Below are 24709 nucleotides of genomic sequence, written 5' to 3' on the forward strand. Positions count from 1 at the left end.
GTTTATTTAACTGTTCTTATGCTCAAGTTCTCTGAAGTCAAATTACCAGTAAGCCACCAGTAAAAGTCCTCTTTATTGAGGCCAAAAGAACCATAACATAATCGTCTGAATAATTGTTTGGCGATTATAATTCTGTAAGGACTGATTGACCCTTACCGGCACGCTCATAATTACAAAAGTAACCTTCGAAAGCCAAAAGGCCAACATATATTTTTGGCACGCCCAGTGGGACACTTTTAAAAATGGCTAGACGTAGGAGACAAGGAGAGAACAAACGATTGGAAGAAGGCATGGAAGGAGAGGTGGAGACATCCAATCCAGAGGATAATGTGATAACACATCCTGTGGAGACTCCTATTTTATCAGAACCCATGGTCGAACAGACCAATACTTCAGAGCAAATACCATTTGTTCGTAATAGTGGACGAGACCAAAGGATTGGACCATCTAGTGTCCCATCTACCCAGCCGGTCAACCCGTGGGGCGGCTTAGTAGATGCTATGGGACAGCAATTAATAAACACAATGGAAAGGTGGGCAGTATCCTTTTTGGATCGAATGAATAACCACCAACCAACAAATGTAAGACACATGGAGGAAGTAAATGTCCCTCAACAAAGATTGGCTAGACAGCCTATGCAAGCTAATGGACATTCCAATGGTTAAACCAGTAATCAGACTCATGAAAGATTACCACCTCAGTCTTGGTACGAACCCATTTCGAGGCCTGCGACAGGCCAGAATGCCTCAATATTTAACAGTGAAGCCATGCAAATTGGTGGATCTGGCCCAGTACAAGAAAATGGCGTAAGAATGGTTCCAAATCCAACATTCGAAGCCCTACCTGGTACTAGGGGGTACAATAATCCCTTATTCGAATTTATACACGGGGGGTTAGAAGGTTTCCCTACAAGTGGAAGGGATACAATACCTGTTCCAGCACCTTTCGTGGGTCCTTTCGTAGGACAGGCTCAAAGAGGTTACTTACACCCCCAACAGCAGCCTGTACCACAGGGACAGCCAGTCCCGAATGCACCACCTTATGGACCAAGGGGACCACAAGCACAAGTTTGTCCGCCAAATCCTGTGTTTGTTCCCCCAATAGTGGTTCAGCAGGCACAAAATATGGTCCCTAGGGACCAAATTATTGAGATAGTTAGGGAGTTGTGTGGGCCAATGGCTCGGGGGGTCCAAACTCCTGTGTATAGAAAACCATACCCAGAATGGGTCGATAGGGTACATGAATATCCAAGAGGTTTCAGGGTACCAGATTTTGTCCTATTTCATGGGAACGGAAACCAATCAACAGTAGAGCATATTGCTAGGTTTGCCGCTCAATGTGGTGAATTCACCAATCATGACTATATGAAATTGAGACTATTCCCGAATTCTTTAACTGGGGGGGGGGCGTTTGTATGGTACGTTAATCTTCCACCTGGCTCTATCCAGACTTGGCAGCAAATGAAGAGGCATTTCATGCCCAATTCTTCCAATCTGAGCCAGAAGTTTCCATGGCAGACTTGGCAAGATTGAGTCAAAGGCCTGAAGAGAAGGCTACTCAGTTTATTTCTAGATTTAAGAGGGCTCGAAATAAATGTAGAGTAATCTTGCCAGAAACGGAATTCGTAAGATTGGCTCAAAATGGCCTAGAGTTCAGGCTTCGAAAGAAGTTTGATTCAACAGAGTTTAGGGATTTAGTGGAACTGACTTATAAAGTATCTAGATATGAAGCATTACTAGAAGAGGAACAGGATCGAAATAATGCATCATATAGGACATACTACAAAGATCCTAATTCTGAGATTGATGCAGCAGAGATTGTGGGAAAAGAGCCTATGATCTGTGAAGCATTAGTTCATAAAGACACGACAATTGACCAGCAGTTTAAAAAGAAAGATCTCCACAGGAAATATTCTTTTGATTTAACTAAGGCAGATGACATTTTTGATCATTTGCTTGCGGCCAACTTCCTTAAGTTACCAAAAGGTGTTAAAATTCCATCTCTTGATGAACTTAAAGGAAAAATATATTGTAAATGGCATAATTCTTGGTCTCACTCGACTAAAAACTGTATTGTTTTTCGAGACAGGATCCAAGAACAAATTCGGAAAGGGAGTTTGAAGTTCCCAGCCAAAGCTGAAAAAGCCATGGGGATCGATAGCAATCCATTTCCAGAAATTGGAGAGGTGGCAGCCAATGTCATTATGTCAGACTTTCAGAACCTGTCTTTGAAAGAATTGGAGGAAGTCAATGTACATTTGCATGTGGCCAATCTGACAGCAACCAAAAAAGACCTTAGAAGTCCACCAGCTATGGGACGAGATTTCTCACATCAGAGGGAAGACTCTGATGAAGAAGCACTGGATGATGACTCCTTAGAGGCAGCCGTAATGCAACGAATGTGTCCCAGGTACAGACTGAGTTATAAGTGGTTGAAAGGCCTTCCAGTCGATGGAAAGCAGTATTACAGGGATGTGCAGAGGCGTTCCAAACCAACCAATGCTTATAATAAAAGGCCGTATCCGGCTAATGTTGGGCGGCAGCCATTGGTGGTTGAGCCTGCAGTTGATAGAATGCATGCTAAAGGCAAGAGGCCCTTATATGAGTCCAGATCACCTAACTATTACAGGTTGGACAGAAGACTGGAGAAGAGTTCAGGTTTTGGAATCAAAGCCAGGAATTGGCCCCTTGGGCCAGCTTCACGAAGGACGGAAAATGATCACCATCATCAAGAACCTGAATCAGGCTCAAAGCTTGGAGACAGGGCCAAACAATTGTCTTCACAGCCAGCATCGAAGGTGACCTCGAAAGAAGAAAGAGGCAGTTCAACGTCTGGGTCAGTAAGTTCGTGGGTACCTGGAGTCCTAGATTGGTTTGTGATGCAAAACAAACCTAGAGAAATGCCTACCCAAAGGAATTTTGGAAATCAAAGTAGGATGGTTAAGCCTCCTTTGGTGGCCCCCAACAACTGGGTATTGCTAAAACACCCAAGAACGAGGGAACCAGATATGGTCCCTGTTATTTCCAGATCACAAAGGAGGAAAATTCAGCGTAGGTACACCCAATACCAGAAAGACCTGAAAGAAAGTGGGGAGAGTTCTTCGATGATCCAGACTGGAGAAAAGAAGAATCGAAAGTCAGACCATAATTCAAAGCCAGTTACACAAAACGAGGTGGATCGCAGCAGAGAACAGTTGGCCAAGGTTCATTCTAAACAAAAAGTCAGAGAGAAGGAAAGTCTAGCAGGGTTGGAGAAAGCTCTGATGGAGAGTGGTAGCGAAACGGAAGAAGATATTGGCGTAAGCCAGAAGAAAGAAATGGTGGAAGAAGAAATGTTCGAAGCTTTCATGGCCGAGCAAACATTTCTAGTTGGAAAACCAGCAGAGGAAAATCATTCGAAGGGACCCGTTAGCGATGAAATACCAGAATGCATCATGCAGGATGTTTCTGAGGTAATTGACCAAGGTGACCAAGAGGGGAAACAGGTACAGCCAGCCATCCAGTTTGGCTCGTTTCCCCCGGTATCAGTGAACATGGTACACATACTGCCACAGGAATTCCAAGCTGGAAATGAGAATCAAGAGGGGAAGGAAGCTGATCCAATTCCGATCTCTAGTGAAGATTCACAAGCGAGTATGGTACAAGATAATTTTGAAATGGTTACCCCAATGGAAGCTGAATATGAGAATGAGGAAGTGGTAAGCATTAACCTCTCGTATCCATTTGAATATCCCTCGAATTCCATGACGCAGCATGTGAAGCCTTTGTACATTAAGGCCTTCTTCGATGGGGTTCAGTTAAACCGAGTCTTGGTGGATAATGGAGTGGCGGTGAACTTATTACCAAAATCATCCTTGAAGAAATTAGGGAAGAGGAATCCCAGGTTAATCCCAACCAGTACAACCATCGCTGGTTTTGCTGGAGACAAGCAGATGGCCCAAGGAATTTTACCCATCAACTTGAGTGTTGGAACCAAGGACTGCATGACGGCGTTTTTCGTCATCGATAGCAATGCGAAGTACAATGCTTTACTTGGTAGAGATTGGATCCACACTAATAAATGTGTGCCTTCCTCTTTGCATCAGAAAATGATAATGGCTCTAGGCAATGGGAAGACGGAGGAAATTAATGCAGATCCTCAACCTTTCATAGCCTGTGCAGATTTCGCAGAAGCCAAGTTGTATATTGATGGCGTGGCACCGCTCAGTATACTGATGGAATTCGATGGCTCAGCCGAAGTAACGGTTGATAAGGAAGTAGTACACCTGAAGCATTTAGTCTAGGAGAGTGCTGGTGAAGAGCTAGTGGTTAAAGATGACAATGATGCCTGGTTATAGGCAGCAAGATGAAGCACCAGAAGCCAGATCTTTGGCTTTGATCAAGTTTTCAATATTGGATATAAAGTCAATAGTCTAGAAAGTTCGAGAGCAAGAGAAAGAAGTCATGACGATTGGCTACAAGCGGGAGCAGCAACAAGCCAGAATTTTGACCCTTGATAAACACTGTGCATTGGACATAGAAACAAAAGTCCAAGAAATACAGGAAGAAGAAACCTTGTGGACAGATTTTGTCTATAAGGAAGAGAATAAAGAGGAGGAATCAAAGAACCTGGAAGCAGAACACAGTAAGGAGATTTCTGTAAGTACTCAGATACAAGACCCCTTAGAAGAAATAAATTTAGGGGAAGATTCTGTACAACAACCCATTTATATAAGTGCTTGGTTGAGTTCTCTTGATAGGGACCAGTTATTGGTTATTCTGAGAAGATATAAAGATTGGGAAATTTAGGAAACCCTGACTCGGTGCCAAAAGGCCACGTGTCCGTCATCACCAAAGTTGCCTCGGCTCGGGAACTTGGGTACGATTGGGGAAGGTCACTTCGTGAGCACCCCCGCTCGCCCGATCAAAGATCGGCCTCTACTAACCATGATATCTATTTTTGAAAACATTGTGTGTTCTTATTCCGGTTATTAGCCTAGATTACTATGTGATGCGCACAGCATACAAGTATAGACTGGATCGCCTGAATTGGAACAAAACATTTCATGTTTGTTTGTTTGAAAATGGTTTGATGGTGCTACTCGCAAGTAGGCTAAGACGTGGATTTGCCACCCTCAGGTGGGCTTAAAAAACATGATTTTTGCCACTATCTAGTGGGCTTAAAACACACATTTGATGATTTGTTCCAATCCAAATAACCCAACCTTCACCCACAGGCATTCAGGCAGTTATATCACATAAGCAAATAGCCTCATGGTAAGCATGCTATTCATGGCAGTCACTCACACGCATGCAAGGATGCTAAAGCATAAAACTTACCGAGTACTCCAAGCCAAAAATAGAAACTGCATTAGAAATCATGCATGATCCTAAGTATACAGAAATGCCTAATGCAACACATGCAAAATGCAACTATAGTAGGCTCGGCTATTCTAAGATGATATATGCAATGCTACAACTAACATGTATTCAGTTTGGAATTGAAAGTACGATGCAGTTAGTATGGTGCGCCGAGCCCGGTGCATGCAATACAGATGAATGATGCAAACATGCTGTCATACTGTATGCTAATTTAAATATGCCCTAATCTAACCATCATAAGCGGATAAATAAAAGGGAGAAAGACGTGGGGTTGGAAGACATACAACACACACACGCACACTTATTACAGTTGTGCCCTCGCTCAGAGGGTCCGAATAAATATACAGTCCAAATATTACAGTCCAGAATGAAAGAATATTACAGTCCGAAATATTACAAAATTCTGATTAATAAATTAGCTATGAAAGCAAATAAAACTGGCGTGCAAGCCAGGGACCGCCTTGCTTCTGATGGATGATGCATGTCCAGATTGTCTTGCGCGGAAATCCACCGGAATGCCCCAATTAGCCTCTGTTTACACCTGTTCTTGAAATGCGTGCCAAGTCCAAAAAGTCGCTGATTCTCCATTTTGCTGCAACAGAGAGCAGGAAAGGGGCATAGCAATGTATTTGCACAGATATATGCAAGTCTCGATCCTCGTGCCACCAATCACGCATACCAAGGCATGATGGCCGAGGAGTCGAAATGCACAACTCAATATAGGATGAATGCACATGAAATTACAGCTAAAACCTAACTCCATCATGGATAATCCGGAGTGTCGGTGACTGGGGGAATTGAGACACATTCCGTCACTCGGAGTACGAAATGTACCTCGTTTCCCGTGCCCGGGCTAACTCCTGTTCCGGACACATGATGCAGTATGCATGATATGCACGAAATGCGACTAAGATATAGTCTTAACATACACAGAATGCTATGAAAATGAAATGCCTCGAAGTGCGTGCACACGGGCACGCAAACTGAGAAAATGACATGTGTCTCGAAATGCGTGCACGCGGGCACGCAAACCGAGGTGATGGTAGAAACAATGCGAATGAGATGCCTCGAAGTGTGTGCACACAGGCACGCAAACCGAGGCGATGATAGCAACAATGAAAATGAGGTGCCTCGAAATGCGTGCATGCGGGCACGCAAACCGAGGCCATGATATGTGTCTCGAAATACGTGCACACAGGCACGCAAACCGAGGCGATGATATGTGTCTCGAAATGCGTGCACGCGGGCACGCAAACCGAGGCGATGATATGTGTCTCGAAATGCGTGCACGCGGGCACGCAAACCGAGGCGATGATAAAATGCAATGGAATGACATGGGAATGACAAATGGACTAATACCAACATGAGTGAGCCTCAGCCACACTCACATGGGATGCCAGCGGATAAAAAGAGGTGCCTCGAAATGCGTGCACACGGGCACGCAAACCGAGGCAATGATGAAATGCAATGGAACATGGCAAAAATGACAAATGGACTTATACCAACATGAGTGAGCCTCAGCCACACTCACATAGGATGCCGGCGGATAAAAATGAGGTGCCTCGAAATGCGTGCACACGGGCACGCAAACCGAGGCAATGATGAAATGCAATGAAACATGGCAAAAATGATATGCAAGTATGCTAATGGAATTTCAGCAACAAAATATGGGGGAAAACAGTCCCGAAATGAAGCGAAATGACATGAAATGCAAGGAAATGTCCCGAAATGCAACATTAAGCACCCGAAATGGCCTATAGCCATGCCAAACATGCACAATATGGACATGCAATGCAAAGACAGAAGCTAGACAGTCCCAAAAGATGCACTTTCACAGTTATAAACATGGCCAAACAGCAAGCATAGATAAGGGAAACATAGCATGCAAGAATAGGGGCCAAAAGAGGGGTAATGAAGCAAGTGGTATAAGAAAAACCCAAACTGAAAAATTTCCTTCTACAACACTGAAGATGGACCAAAAATATGAACATTTACAGTATATGGCAGTCTCAAAATCAGTATACAAATATGCTAAAAATGTGATGTAAAATGAAGCTCAAAAGGTGCTAAAACATGAAGTATACAAAATAACCACCAAACAGAAAAAAAGTGTGAATGAAACATGAATTATAGGCCAAAACAAGGCCACTTTCAGTTCGGACCAAGGTCCAAAAACAGAAGCAAAGAGGGCTATCAACTCATGCAAAAATGATGCCAAATAAGGGATTGAACTACAAGTGACACATGGAGACACCAAACAATGTTGAGCCCTTCTCCAATGTTGAAGAGGGGCTCAAAATAAGCCTTATATCAGTTTACAACATGCTCGAAAATAAATTTCTCATGGGTCAAAAATAGCATGCAAAACTATGACATACAAGATGGTCAATGAAGAAAGTGTATTATGGAGGGCTCAAACAGGGTTGAGCCCTTAATGAAAAGTGAAGATGAGCTCAAAAGATGGCTCTTTTAAGTTAGGGGCGGAGCTTGAAACAAAAAGGAAGTGAGGCTTAGAAATAGATCAAGAAAAAGGGTCAAAAGGGTAAAAGTGTAACTTACCCTTGAAGATTCGAATTTTTGTTGCTTCTTGGATGGATTTGCAGCTTCTTTAGCCTTCAAGAATCCTTCCTTGTTGCTGGAAATGAGATGGTGGTGGTAGAGCTTAGTGGTGTAGAAGGAATGAAGGTTAGGGACTTAGGGTTTTTTGAAGAATTGAGAAGGAAGAAGATGGAGATAGCTATGGAGACTTGAAGAGAATTTTTTCTAACCCAAATGAAGAAGGCCACCAGCTGGTTATATGGATCAAAAAGGGGGTGTAAAGGTGGGGGAAAAGGAGGGTAAAACTCCCCCACAAAATATCCCCCGGATACAGAACATATCTGGGGGATATTGCCCCACAGCTGTAAAGGGCACAGTGCAAGGAAACAGGCCGGCCTCTTACTTTTACTGGAGGTGGCCGGCCGGCCACACCCCCTAGGCTAGGGGTCAAAAGGGTCAAGGTGATTTTCTGGCCGGCCAGATACTGAAGAGGTACCCCTATGTGTGTACAACACAACCATGTGGTTAAAAGTCCAAGAAAGTGGGCCCAAGGGGTTCAACATTGGCTCGGAAAGAGGGGTTCAAAAGGGTCAAGTGACCTTAATGGCCGGCCATGAACTTTTAGTGGCCTCTCAGGTGTGTACATCACAGACATGTGGTTGAAAGTTCGAGGAAAAAGGTCTAAGGGGTTCAACATTAGCCCGGAAGAAAGGGGTCAAAAGGGTCAGGTGACCTTAATGGCCGGCCACCAACTTTTAGTGGCCTCCCAGATGGGTAGATCACAGATATGTGGTTGAAAGTTGACAACATTAGCTCCAAGGTATTCAACATTAGCCCGGAAGTTGGAAAAACGGGCGCTGGGAGGCTCCGGAGGAGAGATAACTGGCTGCTGCAACAATTGCTGGCCTCCCACCCTTCAGTGACCTTCCTGGTGATAAAACAGAGGTACCTGCCAAAAATGAACGAAAACCGTTGCAAAACGAATGTTCCGGGGCCAAAACACGCAGTTCGGGGTCCCGAAAATGGGCTGTTAAGCACCGAAAGTGGTATTCGACCTCGAAGTGGGCTTCTCAGCCCCCAGTGTCCCTCACAAGGGATAAAATAGGAAGTATGCCAAAAATCAGAGCAATAGGAGGTGGTTAAGCGGTCCCGAACCGAGGCACACGGCCTGACGGCTCCGAAAACCGGGAACCGGACTCCGAAATGGGAAAAATGGCCTACGGCCACCAAATGTAGCCTACGGACATTGAGAGATGGTCTACAGGACCTCTCCCTCCTCTCGGGGAAAGAAGCAGAGAAAACCGAGTCTGGTTCGCAAACCGAGACAAGGCACAGAAGAGGGTTAAGAAGTCCGGAGGCAGGGCTCACGGCCGCAACTCTGAAACTTCTGAACAAGCACAATATGCAACATCACCAAGCGCTCAATCGGTGACGTCTGAGTCTTAAGGTCGGTCAAAAATGGGGTGTCTACAGTTACCCCTCTTTGACAGAACTCGGAAGTCACAAGTGACGGGAGTGAATGTCAAAGCCCAGAGACGACTCATTTTTGACAAGGCCGAAGACTTAGACAATCATACAAGATAGACAAAGATGTGCCCGCAGGCAGGGGGCAAAATGCAAATGATATGCAAGAAGCCGAAGGTAACCCAATGATCATGCAAATGCAGCAAGCTGTAATGAAGCAAGTATTCGCAAATAGATGCAACAGTTTTAAGCAAGAATGCAAAGCAAAAACTACATTTCATGCAGTTAAGAATGCGGAGGATTATTCAATCCCCGCCACGTCTCACACGGAGAAGATACGATACTTGCGCGATTCGTCTGGTCGCACCAGCCTCAATTGAACCGTACATACAATATTGTGCCTGCAAAAGAGAGAAATTGCAACAAGCACAATATGCTAACAACATGTATTTAATGTGATTTCGAAAGTTCGACACACGCAGTGCCGGTGAGTGAATGCATCGCAATGCAAGAATGGAATATGCGTGACAACGCATGCTCAAACATAGAGGTATACAAATATCAAGAAATGTACATGACAATGTGAGTATGCCTATGAGAATGCAAGATAATGTGCATGATAGTACAAACGAGCATGAAACAGGGTGTTCATTTGTCATGAAACAACGAGTACGGAAAAGCGTGTTTCGGCGAAGGTAACTCAATCGCGGCCTCCGATCTGCTTCTTTGAAAGGTTACAACTCATTCAAAAAAGATACACTTTGATTTCGATGGATGATGATGAGACACATGTCAGAATTTGAAACCGAAGTCCCGACGGAGCAATTTTGCGACCGGAAGTGTACGTTTCTTGAACTTTTTCAGGTCCCGGGAACTCCGATCTTCCTCAAAATTTGCAGAGAGCTAGGTGAGCATGTGGGGATGATGGCCGGCCGTTTATCTTCCCAAGGGGAGGTGGCCAACCGTTTTCCACAAAAGCTAATGGCTGGCCGGCCATTTTTGCAAAAAGCAGATGGCTGGCCAGCTAGAAATAGGGGCCGGCCGGCCATGCCCTTTTCCCAGGGGCATTTTGGTCTTTTTCCCTCCTTTTGCATGTTCTTGCAATCCAAGGCTTGAGGCCTATAAATGGCAGCCGAACCTCACTTCATTTCTTGCCTCTTTCAACACTTTTCTCTCCAGATTTGAGTTTCACGCGCATTTTCCGACGCCCCGCGCAAATTATTTTGGCAAAAACACTCAGTTTTAAGCACTTTGGAGAGATTAAATCCCGACTTCGAAGCTTCTTTTTGCATTTTCACCACTTGAGGTAAGTTTGCCTTAATATTTGGAAGATTTTCTCGGGAGTTGACTTTTGTTGACTTTTTATTTCCCGAGAGTTGACTTTTGTTGACTTTTTCTAATTTTTGCTCATTTTGCTCATTTTTGCTCCCCTTTTGCAGATTCTTGAAAATGGCGGGCAATTCTCCTCACGGTGGAGGTTTTCCGGGTGCCGGGGACGATTTCGATCCTATGACTCTACCTCCGAGGACTCGCCCTTTCATTCCCGAGAGGTACCGTCCGGCAGCGCACGTCCTCCCGCGCGCCGTTTTCCGTCACTTTACCAGTTTTGACGAGAGAGCACCCATGCATCTGCTTCTCAGAGAGCCGGAGCAGCATCTCTCTCACGATGCCCGAGAGGTATTTTCCTCATCTTCTGCATTTTATATTTCGCATCTTTGCCGTGCTTGAACATGCAGTTTAGCTTATGACATAGTACTTTGCTCACATCTTGAACATGTAGCTTCAATACTTGAATTTCTGAACACTCGGCTCATTTAATTAATTGCGAACACACCGCCCGAATTCGAAAGTGAACACACAGCCCACACTTTACATTTTCTGAATCGTACAGCCCAGATTTAGATAGTGAACACGCAGCCCACAATAGTTGAAATTTGAACACGCAGCCCAAACTTCGAATTTTCTGAACACGCAGCCCAGATAGATAGTGAACACGCAGCCCACAATAGTTGAAATTTGAACACGCAGCCCAAACTTCGAATTTTCTGAACACGCAGCCCAGATAGATAGTGAACACGCAGCCCACAATAGTTAATTGAAAGTTGAACACGCAGCCCAAATTTCAAATTTTCTGAACACGCAGCCCAGATAGATAGTGAACACGCAGCCCACAAATTAACTGAAAGTTGAACACGCAGCCCAAGTTTCAAATTCTCTGAACTCGCAGCCCAGGTAGATAGTGAACACGCAGCCCACAAATTAACTGAAAGTTGAACACGCAGCCCAAATTTCAAATTCTCTGAACACGCAGCCCAGGTAGATAGTGAACACGCAGCCCACAATAGTTAACTGAAAGTTGAACACGCAGCCCAAATTTCAAATTTTCTGAACACGCAGCCCAGGTAGATAGTGAACACGCAGCCCACAAATTAACTGAAAGTTGAACACGCAGCCCAAATTTCAAATTTTCTGAACACGCAGCCCAGATAGATAGTGAACACGCAGCCCACAAATTAACTGAAAGTTGAACACGCAGCCCAAGTTTCAAATTCTCTGAACACGCAGCCCAGGTAGATAGTGAACACGCAGCCCACAATAGTTAACTGAAAGTTGAACACGCAGCCCAAATTTCAAATTTTCTGAACACGCAGCCCAGGTAGATAGTGAACACGCAGCCCACAAATTAACTGAAAGTTGAACACGCAGCCCAAATTTCAAATTTTCTGAACACGCAGCCCAGATAGATAGTGAACACGCAGCCCACAAATTAACTGAAAGTTGAACACGCAGCCCAAATTTCAAATTCTCTGAACATGCAGCCCAGGTAGACAGTGAACACGCAGCCCACAAATTAACTGAAAGTTGAACACGCAGCCCAAATTTCAAATTCTCTGAACACGCAGCCCAGGTAGATAGAATTTGCATGTAGCCTATTTTTACTTTATCGGTATACAGCCCACTTCATCTCATTGGCACACAGCCCATTTCACCTCATTGGCACACAGCCCATTTATTTCATTGGCACACAGCCCATTTCACCTCATTGGCACACAGCCCATTTATTTCATTGGCACACAGCCCATTTCATCTCATTGGCACACAGCCCATTTATTTCATTGGCACACAGCCCATTTCATCTCATTGGCACACAGCCCATTTCACCTCATTGGCACACAGCCCATTTCATCTCATTGGCACACAGCCCATTTCACCTCATTGGCACACAGCCCATTTCATCTCATTATTGACATATGTATTCATTCTGAATGCAGGCTTGCTCCCGTAGTGTGCGGGGGTATGGTTCTACCATGGCGCAGGATTGGTATGCCGAGCTCCCGGAGGGCGTCAGAGACTTGGTAGATTTGGCAGGATTTGGACCCTTCTGTACCGGGTTGTCACGTTGTCCTGCCAGGAGGACACTGATGGCAGCCCTAGTAGAGAGATGGTGGGACACCACCAATTCCTTTCATTTCTCTGCTACAGGGGACATGACCATGACCCCTTTTGACTTTGCTGTATTGACCGGCCTTGACGTCGGAGGTTGGTCCATCCCTTACGACGAGGATATGGGCGAGTGGGAGGCCGCCTGGATGTATTTACTGGGGGCTCGCCCACCTGTTGATAGGGTCTCAGGGAGAGTCCGATACACTTGGTTCTCTTCCCATTTCCGGCGGGCGGAGATGGTGCCTGAGAGCCCCGAGGAGACGGAGCAGTACGCCCGTGGTTTCTTGATGTTCCTCTTCGGGACTACCCTGTTCGCCGACAGAGGGAACACAGTTGGGCTATATTTGCTGAGCGCTCTAGTCGACCTATCACAGGTCCATAGATATGATTGGGGTGGCGCCGGCCTGGCTACCCTTTATTTTTACATGAGCGCGACCTCCCGCGGGCGGGGCGACTTGCTTGGCGGCTACTGGAGAGCCTGGGAGGTACTTTTTGTCCCCTTGATTTACATTTCTGCTTCTCAATACTTGTACATTGCACACACAGCGCACTTTTACAGTCTGTATTTTGCTCTCAGCATCTCGTACTTACATTCTGCGCTGCTTTTCTCAGCTATGGGTGTATGTATACTTCCCATCATTAGCCCCTGAGCTGGAGGTGGTAGGGATTCCCGTGACCCCATATTCTTTGATATTCGAGGGTCCGCACCAGCCGAGACCTCGAGAGACCCTCCTTCGCCTGTGAGAGTACTTCGACACTGTGCGACACTCAGAAGTACTTCAGAACTTTCAGTTCTTTTCATTTTCATCTTTGATTTGCTCTGTATATTCTCGATTTCTGATTGGTTTATGCATTTATCATCCGCAGATTACATGGCAGCCTTGGGCGCCTCTAGGTGATGATCCCCGACTTCAGTATACCGGAGCGTCAGGCATCTCCCAGTACAGGGTCCTGCTCGAAGGGCCGGCTGGCAGGGTCTGGTTCCTGGGGGAGCGCTTTCTGCGCCAGGTACGGGGGTATCTTTCTCAGGATGTTCCCGCAGTACCTCCAGCTAGTATGCGGACCGCTGACGGGCTCTCTTACTCAGAGGTAGTCGGCGCCATGCTGGGCAGTGATGCTTTGCTATATGTTGCGGAGGGGGACTACGCCACCTACCGTCACATATATTTGATGTCTCCATTGACAGAAGCTCGTATTCCGATGATGAGACCTGCCGGTATGTCATCCTCGGACCAGGCTCGGGCTCGAGCTACAGACATCCCTTCTTCTAGCCGGGCTGGCACATCTAGAGGTGGGAGTAGACCGTTTCCTCCGACCCCATCGATTCATCCTCATCTGGGATGGCCAGATATGCCTACTGAGTTGATGGCATGGCAGTATGGGGCTAGCTCTCCGACCCCGATCCCACTAGAGCCTCCGATGCCCAGTGATCGATATGCCATTGATCCGGACTCACCGCCGGTATGCTCCACTTTTTTCATTCATCATTCGGATGTTTAGACACTCTTCTGTTTACTGATGATTATGAGCTCATTTTTGCAGCCATCGCGAGGGTACATAGAGGAGGTGGTTGGACTGGTGGCCACACTCGAGGGCATGGTCCTGCGCAGGGAGGCACAGTTATCTGTCGCGGGCATCCAGGTACCCTTCAGTTTTCTGGCATTTATCATACTTCTGATGACATGCTGATTTCTACTGCATCGATAGACTACTTGTGTAGAGCACATCTGACACACACCCCCACTTATATTCTGTATTTACATGCATCCATTTCATGTAGCCTTTGCTTGTATCTGCGTCTGATGTACATATTTGGACTGATGTATTTGAATTGAACCCTTTGTTTTCAGATGCCTTCTTGGTCCGGTCAGCCGCAGGCCAGGCCACCTGGGCCTCATTGGGGAGCTGGGCCATCTGAGCCTTTTCAGGGGGCGGGGTCATCTCGGCCTTCCCGAGGAGCCGGGCCATCTAGGCCTTATCGAGGAGCTCGAGGAGGGCCCGTCCGCAGACGCAGGGCTCACGTTGTGGAGGTGGAGCCTGATGAGGAGGAGGAGGAGGCTACCGACCGTCAGTTCGAGACATCTGTTGAGGAGAGAGGCTCCGGTTTTGGCTCGGGGAACAGAGGCGAGGCTGAGGAGGATCCTGAGGATGACAGCTCCGACTCTGATGATGGTGTGGAGGTTGTCCCGCAAAAGAGGACTAGGCGTGCTTCTCGTTCCCGCTCCCGAGGATTTTGATGCTGCTATTTCCTGCTTTATTTTTCTTTTTACTAGTAGTTTGTAGCACTTTGCACATTGTTAGGCAGTTTTATCTTTGTAAAACTTGTACCTTTATTTGTTGTAAAGCATGATGAAATGAAATAGCTTTTGGAAAGGTGTTTGTACTTTTAGCATCGTATCGCATCAATTTGTTTTGCATAAGAATGAAATTGAATGGTAATGCGCATTGTGTAATCACCAAGTCAGGTAGTGAACCGACGCAACAAACTAAACAACTCAACTTACTAAGATATAACAGAATCTTTAGCAAGTTTACAACTCGATAAGCAAAAAGCAACAACGCAAACAAACAAAACTTTAACAAAAATTGCTTAAACAGACAGCAATGACTCAAAAACACAAAACAACGTCCGCTCGACGAACAACTCGATAAGCATAACAACAACTCGATAAGCAAAACTCAACAACAAAAAAGTGTACTTCTGACGATCTGGGCATCGGAACGCGTCTGAAACGAAGGCCTTCGACTCTCCTGTTGCATGGAAATGCTTGGAGTTCTCCTTCGAAGAGCAAAACAGGGCCGAGGAGACACACTGCAGCATTGCCAGCCACCCCTGGGAGCTGGCCGGCCATTTTTGCAAAAAGTGAATGGCTGGCCAGCCATTTCTGCAGAAAGTAAATAGCTGGCCAGCCAGAAAAAGTAGCTGGCCGGCCATTCAGTCCTGCAGCCACCAGATTTTTGACACGTGTCCCCGTGAATAGTGTTTTTCCTTCTATAAAAGCCTCAACTTCGGGAACATTCATTTCATCTTAGTTTTAGCCAAAGATGGAGGCGTTTCTCGTAGAAAATATCATATCTTGGATCTCTTCTCTAGATGGCTCGGAAAAGCTGAATTTCCGGGGTTTCGGCTTGAATGCACTATTCACGCTGAGCCGTACTCCGCTACAGCTTCCTTTTCTCCATGCCGCGGCAAGGTTCTGGAATCCAGTGACGCATGTTTTTAGCTTTGGCGGCCAAGAGATGTGCCCTACTTTCGAAGATTTTCAGGTTTTGATGGAGTCTGAGTGCTCTGAAGTGATCTTACCTCAGCTCCGTTTTGGTCACGCCCAGGCTTTAGGGCGGATGTGTGGGCTCACGGCGCATGACGCTCGATCTCTGATCTGCAGTGGAGAGCTGGACATCCTCGGCTTGATTCATCGTTTTTCCGACGCTGGTGACCGCAGCAACCATTATTGGCAGGGTTTTCGGCAACACGCCCTCTGCTTATGTTTGTTGTCTCACTTTCTGCTTTCCTCGGGCTTCGGCGGGGCTAGCATCCGCCTGATTGAAGTCGCCCAAGGTTTGAGAGAAGGGAAGAGCTGTATTGCCATGACCTTGGCCGAGACATTGATGGGCTTAGATTCTGTCTATCGCCGGGAGGCGACTAGGTTTGCTGGGAGTCCACTGCTACTGTAGGTAATGTTTCCCTCCCAACCTCACATATATATTTGCTCACATCACTCGACCCTCAGGCTCGATTTTTCTCACAAAAACCCTTGTCTTACTTTTCTCTCATCGTACATCTCTCTGTTCTTTATTCTCTCATTTTCCATCCCTCCCCTAGGTATGGTTAATGGACAAGTTGCAGGTTGTGGACTCTTGCCCGGCCTATTCAGCTCGAGGCTACTTCTTTCGGCAGCGCCTAGTCAATGCTCTTGACGAAAGGTGGTGGTTCGATTGGATGTGCAATTTGTCCGCAGACGGCATTGCTTGGCGTTGTCCTTGGCTTAACCTCCCGGCAATGAGCTATAGTATGTCCCGGCTGATTGGGATCCAACTGATTGGTCTAACCCACTGCGTATTCTATTTTCCGTTCCGGTTCCTGCGTCAGTTTGGTCATGATCAGACCTGTCCACCGGAGGGGATTGAGTACCCAGCTGCTTTCCCGGTCCGGGGTGCACAACTTGCCCGATATGCCACAGCATGGAGGACTAGAGAGCTTCTGGCCCCTGCTTCAACTTTCAGTTGCACTTTGTCCGATGAATGCGTGGATTGGCTCAATGAGGAAGCACAAGTTGGGCCTAGCTTGGCATCAGATGCTCCGTCCAGCTCTGGAAGGGGACACAGAGATGCTTGATTCAACTATGCCCCAAATTTATTGCTTATTTAGCATTTTCAAGTTTTCTTTAAGAATGTACTAAAAAGCAACCTCGATTATAATGCAAGAGCAGGAGATCTCTATTTTGAAATCAATGAAATTGAAGGTTATGGTACTGAAAATTTTTCGCTTTTGGTTCAAAAATGGTCTCAGTCGTAAAAAGATTGATTTGAACAAAGTCATCTTTTATTAAAACTTTTCAAAACTATTTTCGATGTGGATCAGAACTGGACACGCCGAAAATCTGTCACTGAGATGCACAGCCCCAGACCCCCGCAACTAGAAAGTTGCCCCTAGTCTGAAGAACAATGCGGCACTCCAAAGCAACGAAAAGTTGCCCCTAGTCTGAGTAACTTTGCACCGCCGCGGCAACGGAAAGTTGCCCCTAGTTTGAACAGCACTGTACCGGAGATCACGATAAATGCTGATGGATAAAGATGACTGAGATGATCGAAATGGACAGAGTTGATCGGGGAAAAGTTTATGGCTGAACTTCAAGGTGAAGCTGCCTACGTATCCCAAAGATGGGGATCAAGCCTTACGTAGTTCAGGCTCAGGTTCGCTCGAGTATTTTCACTCTCCTTTTGCGCTCTAGCTTTTGCCAAGGCCGCCCTTTGCGGGTTTTCAACCTTGCGAGCTCAGTTTTTATATTTTCTAATTTTTTGTGCTCTGAATTTTGCCTAGGTCGCCCTTTTGGGTTTTCGGCCTAGCGAGCCTCTCAAGGATAGTATTTCTTCAACTTGTCCATATTGATCGGTTGTGAGAACTCTAAGCCATCTAGATCCATCAGAACCACAGCTCCACCTGACCAGATAGCTTTAATGATGTAAGGACCAGTCTAATTAGGTTTGAACTTGCCCCTTGGGTCGTGGATGGGAACTCGGTTATCTTTGAGCACCAAATCTCCTTCTTTCAGATTCCTGGACTTAACTTTCTTGTTGAAAGCCCGGGCGATTCTTCGTTGATAGCCTTGGACGTGGTACAGTGCTTTCAGTCTTCTTTCATCAAAGAGCATGAGTTCTTCGAATCTGCTTTGCTGCCAATCTGCTTCGGCTATCTGGCATTCAGCCAATACTCGTAACGATGGGACCTCAATCTCAATGGGTAGAACAGCCTCCATTCCATAGACCAATGAATATGGAGTTGCTCCAGTAGAAGTTCTGATTGAAGTCCTGTAGCCCCACAGAGCAAATGGCAGCTTATCTGGCCAATCTCGATAGGTTTCCACCATCTTTTGTAGTATACGCTTGATGTTCTTGTTGGCGGCCTCAACTACTCCGTTGGTCTGCGGCCTGTATGTAGATGACTTATGAAAAGCCACATTGAATTTCTCCAACAAGTCTATTACTTCTTTCTTGAAGTGGGAACCATTATCTGAAATTACCTCGTTTGGCACCCCGTAGTGACAGATGATATTGTTCCTGATGAACTTCGCGACATGCGACGCCTTCAACACCGCGTATGACTGGGCCTCGACCCACTTTGTGAAATAATCTATCGCTACTAGGATAAACTCATGCCCGTTTGACCCCTTCGGGGTAACAGCTCCGATCACATCAATTCCCCAGACTGAAAAAGGCCACGGTGAAGTCATGTTGTACAGTTTTGACGGCGGGATGTTCATGCGATTTGCATGAATTTGACATTTGTGGCATCGCCAAACAAAACCAATGCAATCCTCCTCCATGGTTGACCAGTAGTAGCCCTGTCTGAGGATCTTTCTGGCCAGCATCACTCCATTCATGTGCGCACCGCACTCTCCCCCATGGATAGCTTCCATCAGGCGTTTTGACTCTTCAGCTTCTACACAGAGCTTATGCATTCCCAGATGACCCCTTTTGTACAAATTTCCCCCGCAGATAGCGAACTGAGCAGCCATTCTTCTGACAGCCCTCTTATCCTTGGCATTTGCCCCTAGTGGATATGTCTCCTTTTCCAAGAAGTTCCAGATGTCGTAATACCAGGGGTTGCCGTCTTGAACCTCATCTATGGCGGAAATTGACTCGTATGCTGGCACGAACTTCTGATCAATAATGACTGGACGCATCCGGACTCCGGACGGGATGTCTATCATAGAAGATAGAGTTGCTAATGAATCTGCAAACCTGTTGTTCTCTCTTACGAGGTGGGTGAAATTTAGCTTCTCAAACCGAGGAATTAACAAATCCAAGGTTTGGTGGTAGATTATCATCCTTTCCTCCTTGACCTTCCAATCTCCTTTTGCTTGAGACACAACGAGGTTCGAGTCCCCAATGACGTCCAACCGTCTTGCCCCTAGTTCCAGGGCTGCTTCCAGGCCAGCAATACATTTGAACTGGAGCTTGAATGCTAAAGGGATACGGGAATCATCAGGCGCTATCAGCAACACCCCTATCCCATACCCATACTGGTTTGACGCTCCGTCAAAGTACATTGTCCAGGCTTCATCTTCGACGTGCAGAATAGCTTCATCTGGGAATAGATACTCAACCGCTTCATCCCCTTCAACCGGGTGGTCGGCAAGGAACTCCGCTACCGCTCTGCCTTTTACTGACTTGCGCGTTACATACTTCAAATCAAATTCGGAGAGCAACAGCAGCCAACGAGCTAGCCTACCCGTAAGTGCTGGTTTCTCGAAGAGATATTTGATGGGATCCAAACGCGAAACCAACATTACTGAGTGGGCTAACAGGTAGTGCCGCAGCTTCCTGGTTGCCCATACCAAGGCCAAACAAGCCTTCTCCAGCGGTGTATAGCGGGTCTCGTAATCCAGCATCTTTTTGCTCAGATAGTATATGGCCCTTTCCACTTTGTCTTCTGACTCCTGCGCGAGCATGCAACCCATGGTAGTCTCAGTTACTGAAAGGTATAGTATCAACGGTCTCCCCGGCTCTGGCGGTGACAACACGGGTGGGTTCTGTAGGTACTCTTTGATCTGCTCAAAAGCTGCTTGACATCGGCCGTCCCATTGGAATTTCTTTCCTTTCTTCAGGAGACCAAAAAGTGGTTCACAAGTCAAGGTTAATTTAGAAATAAACCGCCTTATGAATTGCACTTTACCTAGAAAGCCTCGCACCTCCTTTTCAGTCCTTGGTGGTGGCATTTCTAAGATGGCCTTGATTTTGGAAGGGTCGACCTCGATGCCCCTTTGTGTGATCAGAAACCCTAGCATCTTCCCTGCTGTAACACCAAACGTGCATTTCTGAGGATTCAGTCGCAGCCGAAACTCTTTGATCCGTTGCAAGAATTTTTGTAAGGCGGTGTAGTGGCCCTCTCTATCTTTGGACTTGACAATCATGTCGTCCACATACACTTCGACCTCCTTATGGATCATATCATGCAATATTGTAGTTGCTGCCCGTTGATACGTAGCTCCAGCATTTTTCAACCCGAATGGCATCACTCTATAACAATATGTACCCCACGGGGTAGTGAACGCAGTCTTCTCCCGGTCTTCGGGTGCCATTACTATCTGATTATAGCCTGAGAAAACATCCATAAATGAAAGCAAGGCGTGTCCTGTCGTGAAATCCACCAATTCATCGATGTGTGGCAAGGGAAAGTCGTCCTTCGGGCTGGCCTTGTTCAAATCTCTGAAGTCTACACAGACCCGAATTCTGCCATCTTTCTTTGGCACCGGAACTATGTTGGCCAACCAAGTTGGATATTCAGATACCAGCAGGAACCCTGCGTCAATTTGCTTGGTGACCTCTTCCTTAATCTTGAGAGCCCAGTCCGGGCGAATCCTTCTGAGTTTCTGTTTGACAGGGCGGGCCTCTGGATCAAGAGGGATCCGGTGCTGTACAATCTCAGGATCGATTCCAGGCATGTCTTCATAGGACCACGCAAAAACATCTTTGAAATCTTTTAATAAAGCGACTAAGCGCTCGCGCTCCTCTGAAGACAACGTGGACCCAATCTGGACCAGCCGCGGGTCCTTCTCAGTACCAACATTCACAGTAGTGATTTCATCCATTAAAGGTTTAACAAATCTTTCCTGCTCTTGATCAATTAATCGTTGCAAAACTGGGGGAATTTCTTCCTCACTGTTTTCATCAAAATTTTGAAAATCCTGATTTAAGCAATAAATCAAAGGCACAGAAAAATACTCGGAAACCACATCCACATCATTCTCATTAAATACTTCCAAGCCGTCAGATTCCTCTGTTACAACAGACTCAAAAGAAAATGAAAAAGACGACCTAGACAGGACTGTGGTATCCGGGTTATCACCCCCAGGAATACCGGACTCAGACTCAGTCGAGCTGGAATCTGATTCTGACGCAGAAGATTCGGTAGAATCAGATTCCGGCTCACTACCTGACCCGGAACTGCTAGATAAAAAGCCTTCTTCATATTGCCAAATGAGAGAAGGTGCGATAGATGCATCCAAGATCGGCGCTGGAAAGCCCGCAGCTATTTCATCTCCAATCACAGAAACCGAAGAGTTATCCCTCAAGCACTCTTGGCCGATCGGAGGATCTGATAGTAGACTCGCCAGTGCTACCCCCATTTCCAACTCTGTGCTCTCAGGATCCACTGCTTCACATTGCTCAACCTCAGTTGGTGGGTCTGTCTGCGCTTCGGCAACGTCATCCCCAGATAATTGTATGTCGAAGAAGATTTCAAAACCAGGCACGCGCTTCCCCTCCGCGTTTAGCCATGGCTCCGGGAAGCCGCAGAATGGAAAATCTTCCCCCTCCCGGACGAAGCGTCCGTTTAGGGTACCCCAGATGGGCCTGTGCATTAAATCAAATGGCTTCCCGGCCTTCTTTGCCCTGGCCCTTCCGGCCATTTCTTTTCCTTTCCTTACCCAATCCTCCTTGGTGGGCAGATGACCCAGTCCAAAGGCGTGGGGGTTGTGTGGCACTTCGGCCAATACTGAGACGCCTTTCCGGCCGCTTCTCCCTAATCCCATCCCAGGGGTATGTTTTAGCTTGTTCATGAGGTATATTGATTGGGCGCTAACATACATGCCCTCATTCACAGCCATGACATTCTGCACCACTTGAGCCTCGGCCAAAGTGAACCCCGATAAAAACACATCCTCCGTGCCGTGCTCGATCTCTAAGACAGGTGTAGACACTTCCGGCGGCGGATGGATTGATGAATTCCCAAAAACGATCGCTACCCCTTTCCCGTGGGGGTACTTTAGCATCTGATGTAGAGTGGAAGAGACTGCTTTGACCTGGTGCAACCACGGTCGCCCCAAAAGTAAGTTAAAGGTTGCGGGAACATCCAAGATATGAAATTCGACACTGTGCTGTCCTGGACCAACCTTGGTTTGAATTTTAACAGTCCCCATCACTTCTCTGCTGGTATTATCGTATGCTCTGATCACTTGGGTGGTTGGGACGAAGTCCGCGGGTTTTAACCCGATTGCATATGCCGTTCTGGTCGGGCAGACATTAATCGCAGACCCGGTATCAACAAGTACCACCGGTATCCACTTATCTCTACATTCAACAGAAATATAGAGAGGTTTGTTATGACCTGTGCCTTCAGGCGGTAGCTCTTTGTCCGAAAAGGTTAATGCCGGGGAACCTCCTCCCGGAAAAACCAGCCCAACCAGCTGTTCAGGCGTGGTGTCTATGGAGAGTTTGGACTTGTCCATAGCAGATAAGACAGCTTCTCTGTGCACTCGTGATGCCATTAGCAGTCCCCAGATGGAGATGTCTGCCTGTATTTTCTTCAACTGTTTCAGCACAGCTTCCTCTTCAATCTGCTTCTCCTTCTGTCTCTCCGCTTCTCTGTCTTTCCCGGACGCCTCGGGTTGGTCCAGGTGTGGGGGTTTGAAGTACCGCCCACTTCTTGTCATATGGTCCACTTCATCGAGGTACCAAGTATCATCCGGCTGGTTATTCCCCCAGTCTTCATCGGTGTGGGCAAGACACAAATCGTCATCTTCCCACCACATTCCACTGGCAGCCAACAGACATCTGTCCGGCTCCGGTCTACTCGCACTCTCAGTGCTTTCTGTCCATATGCTTGCAGCATTGTTTGTCTTCGTACACACAGCACTTTCGGTCCTCTCAGGGCCCTTTGCCTTTCTGGCTCTCTCAGTAGCCTCAAACTCCTCTTGTTCCAACTGCGTCAGTACAGCTGGTTGCTCAACAGTTCCTGTATCTACAATGCCCATGTCCCGAGCGGAATTATTAACACCGGCGCTCTCTGGCGGTACAACTTGATTTTCGGCCGTTCCGGCCACAACTGATATTTCTGCCCTTGTCGGGCTCTGTTCTGATTGGGCTTCCCCCACTGCATCCGGTTGATCTTCGAGCCATCCCGTGGCCTCCTCTGATTCCTCATAATCATACCAATTAATCGACGCATCCCCCAGTTCCTGGTCCTCGAGAAATTGCAAGTCAGCAAAGTCCTCTTCTACGGCTGTCAGCTCATCTGCCCATAACTCAGATCCATCCCCTCGGATCATGCATAGTTCTCCTGTCTCGGGAAATTCTACACTTAGCCCAGTTTGGCTTGTGGATAGGATGTACTTTCTTGGATCATAGGCTCCCTCAACAAAATTCCGCCTAGCCCTAGATTCAACAGACTCAGTCTCTCCCAAAATCTTCACTGCCCTGTCTTCGACGGTCACCACCATCGGTTCCGTTTGGGTTTTGGAGATGTCCACCATGCACAAGAAGTCAGTGCAGTCGGGGAGGAGCACCTCCGGCTTGGGTAGGTGGGTAGGCGTGATATAGATGCTAGGATCGTAGGATGCGACCCCAGTCTGGATGAAATTAATTCTTTTGGGAGGAGGAGCTTGGTTATGTGGTGGGAGAGGGTTGGTTGTGACGTTAGGTTTATCAGGGGGCGCGATCACCTGTTTGTCAATAAGATCTTGAATCTCATGACGCAATCTGTAACAGCGATCGGTGTCATGACCGTGTTGTTGGTGGTATGCGCAGTACCTTGACGGGTCGTAAGAGGGGGGGAGTGGATTTGGTAATGGCTTTGGTTCCAGGGGTTTTAAATGATTTTTCCTGATCAATATTCCCAGAACTTTGGTCAGAGGCATATATAGTGGAGTAAAGGTTCTTTGGCCTCGGGGTTGGAATCGGCTGTTTTGCGAGTTGCTTCCGGACGCGCCGGAGAATGGTGTGGCAGTCGTGGGTCTTGGAGGGGGAGGGGGAGTGGTGGTGACCATACTAACTTCCGAGGCTCTTGTATTTGCAGCGCCGCTCGGTCCTGCATTGTTGTTGCGGTTGAAGGTCCTCCTCGGTTGTTCTCTGTCCTGGTCAAACAGACCTTGTCTCATAGCATCTTCTATTTGCACCCCCATATCATGTAAATCTGCGAAAGTAGGGAAGGGGACCACAATCATTCTTTGCATTAGCTTCGGGTGGAGATTGCGCACAATCATCCGAATTTGATCTCTGTCAGTGGGCCTTAGAGTCATCGTTGACGCCTTTGCCCTCCATCGGATCACAAAGTCCGAGAAAGATTCCTTAGGCTCTTGCCTTGTCGTTTCTAGATCACGGGTTGTGATCTCGATCTGAGTATTATAGGAATATTGTGTGACAAAGGCCTCAGCCATCTCATCCCAGTTCTTCTTCACCTCATC

The 24709-nt window shown here is 46.8% G+C and overlaps 1 protein-coding gene and 1 pseudogene across 1 annotated transcript; both read left to right on the forward strand.

Moving 5' to 3' along the window:
- Positions 1–24709, forward strand: part of LOC145804292 (small ribosomal subunit protein eS6-like) — a 58188-nt pseudogene that overhangs the window by 17338 nt on the left and 16141 nt on the right.
- Positions 13789–15348, forward strand: LOC145804291 (uncharacterized). The gene is made up of 3 exons (XM_082897989.1): positions 13789–14267; positions 14349–14447; positions 14657–15348. The coding sequence occupies exons 1-3, from the start codon at positions 13863–13865 to the stop codon at positions 15041–15043; spliced, it is 891 nt and encodes a 296-aa protein (XP_082754115.1). The 5' UTR covers positions 13789–13862; the 3' UTR covers positions 15044–15348.

Source organism: Camellia sinensis, chromosome 12 (assembly GCF_055761805.1).
Source record: "Camellia sinensis isolate YWXY chromosome 12, ASM5576180v1, whole genome shotgun sequence".
NCBI lineage: Eukaryota > Viridiplantae > Streptophyta > Magnoliopsida > Ericales > Theaceae > Camellia > Camellia sinensis.

Excerpts from the sequence above, each read along its gene's own strand:
- LOC145804291 (XM_082897989.1), top strand. The coding sequence starts at position 13,863 with ATGCGGACCGCTGACGGGCTCTCTTACTCAGAGGTAGTCGGCGCCATG. Across the intron at positions 14,268-14,348 it reads TTGATCCGGACTCACCGCCG|CCATCGCGAGGGTACATAGA; the intron begins GTATGCTCCACT and ends TCATTTTTGCAG. Across the intron at positions 14,448-14,656 it reads TATCTGTCGCGGGCATCCAG|ATGCCTTCTTGGTCCGGTCA; the intron begins GTACCCTTCAGT and ends CTTTGTTTTCAG.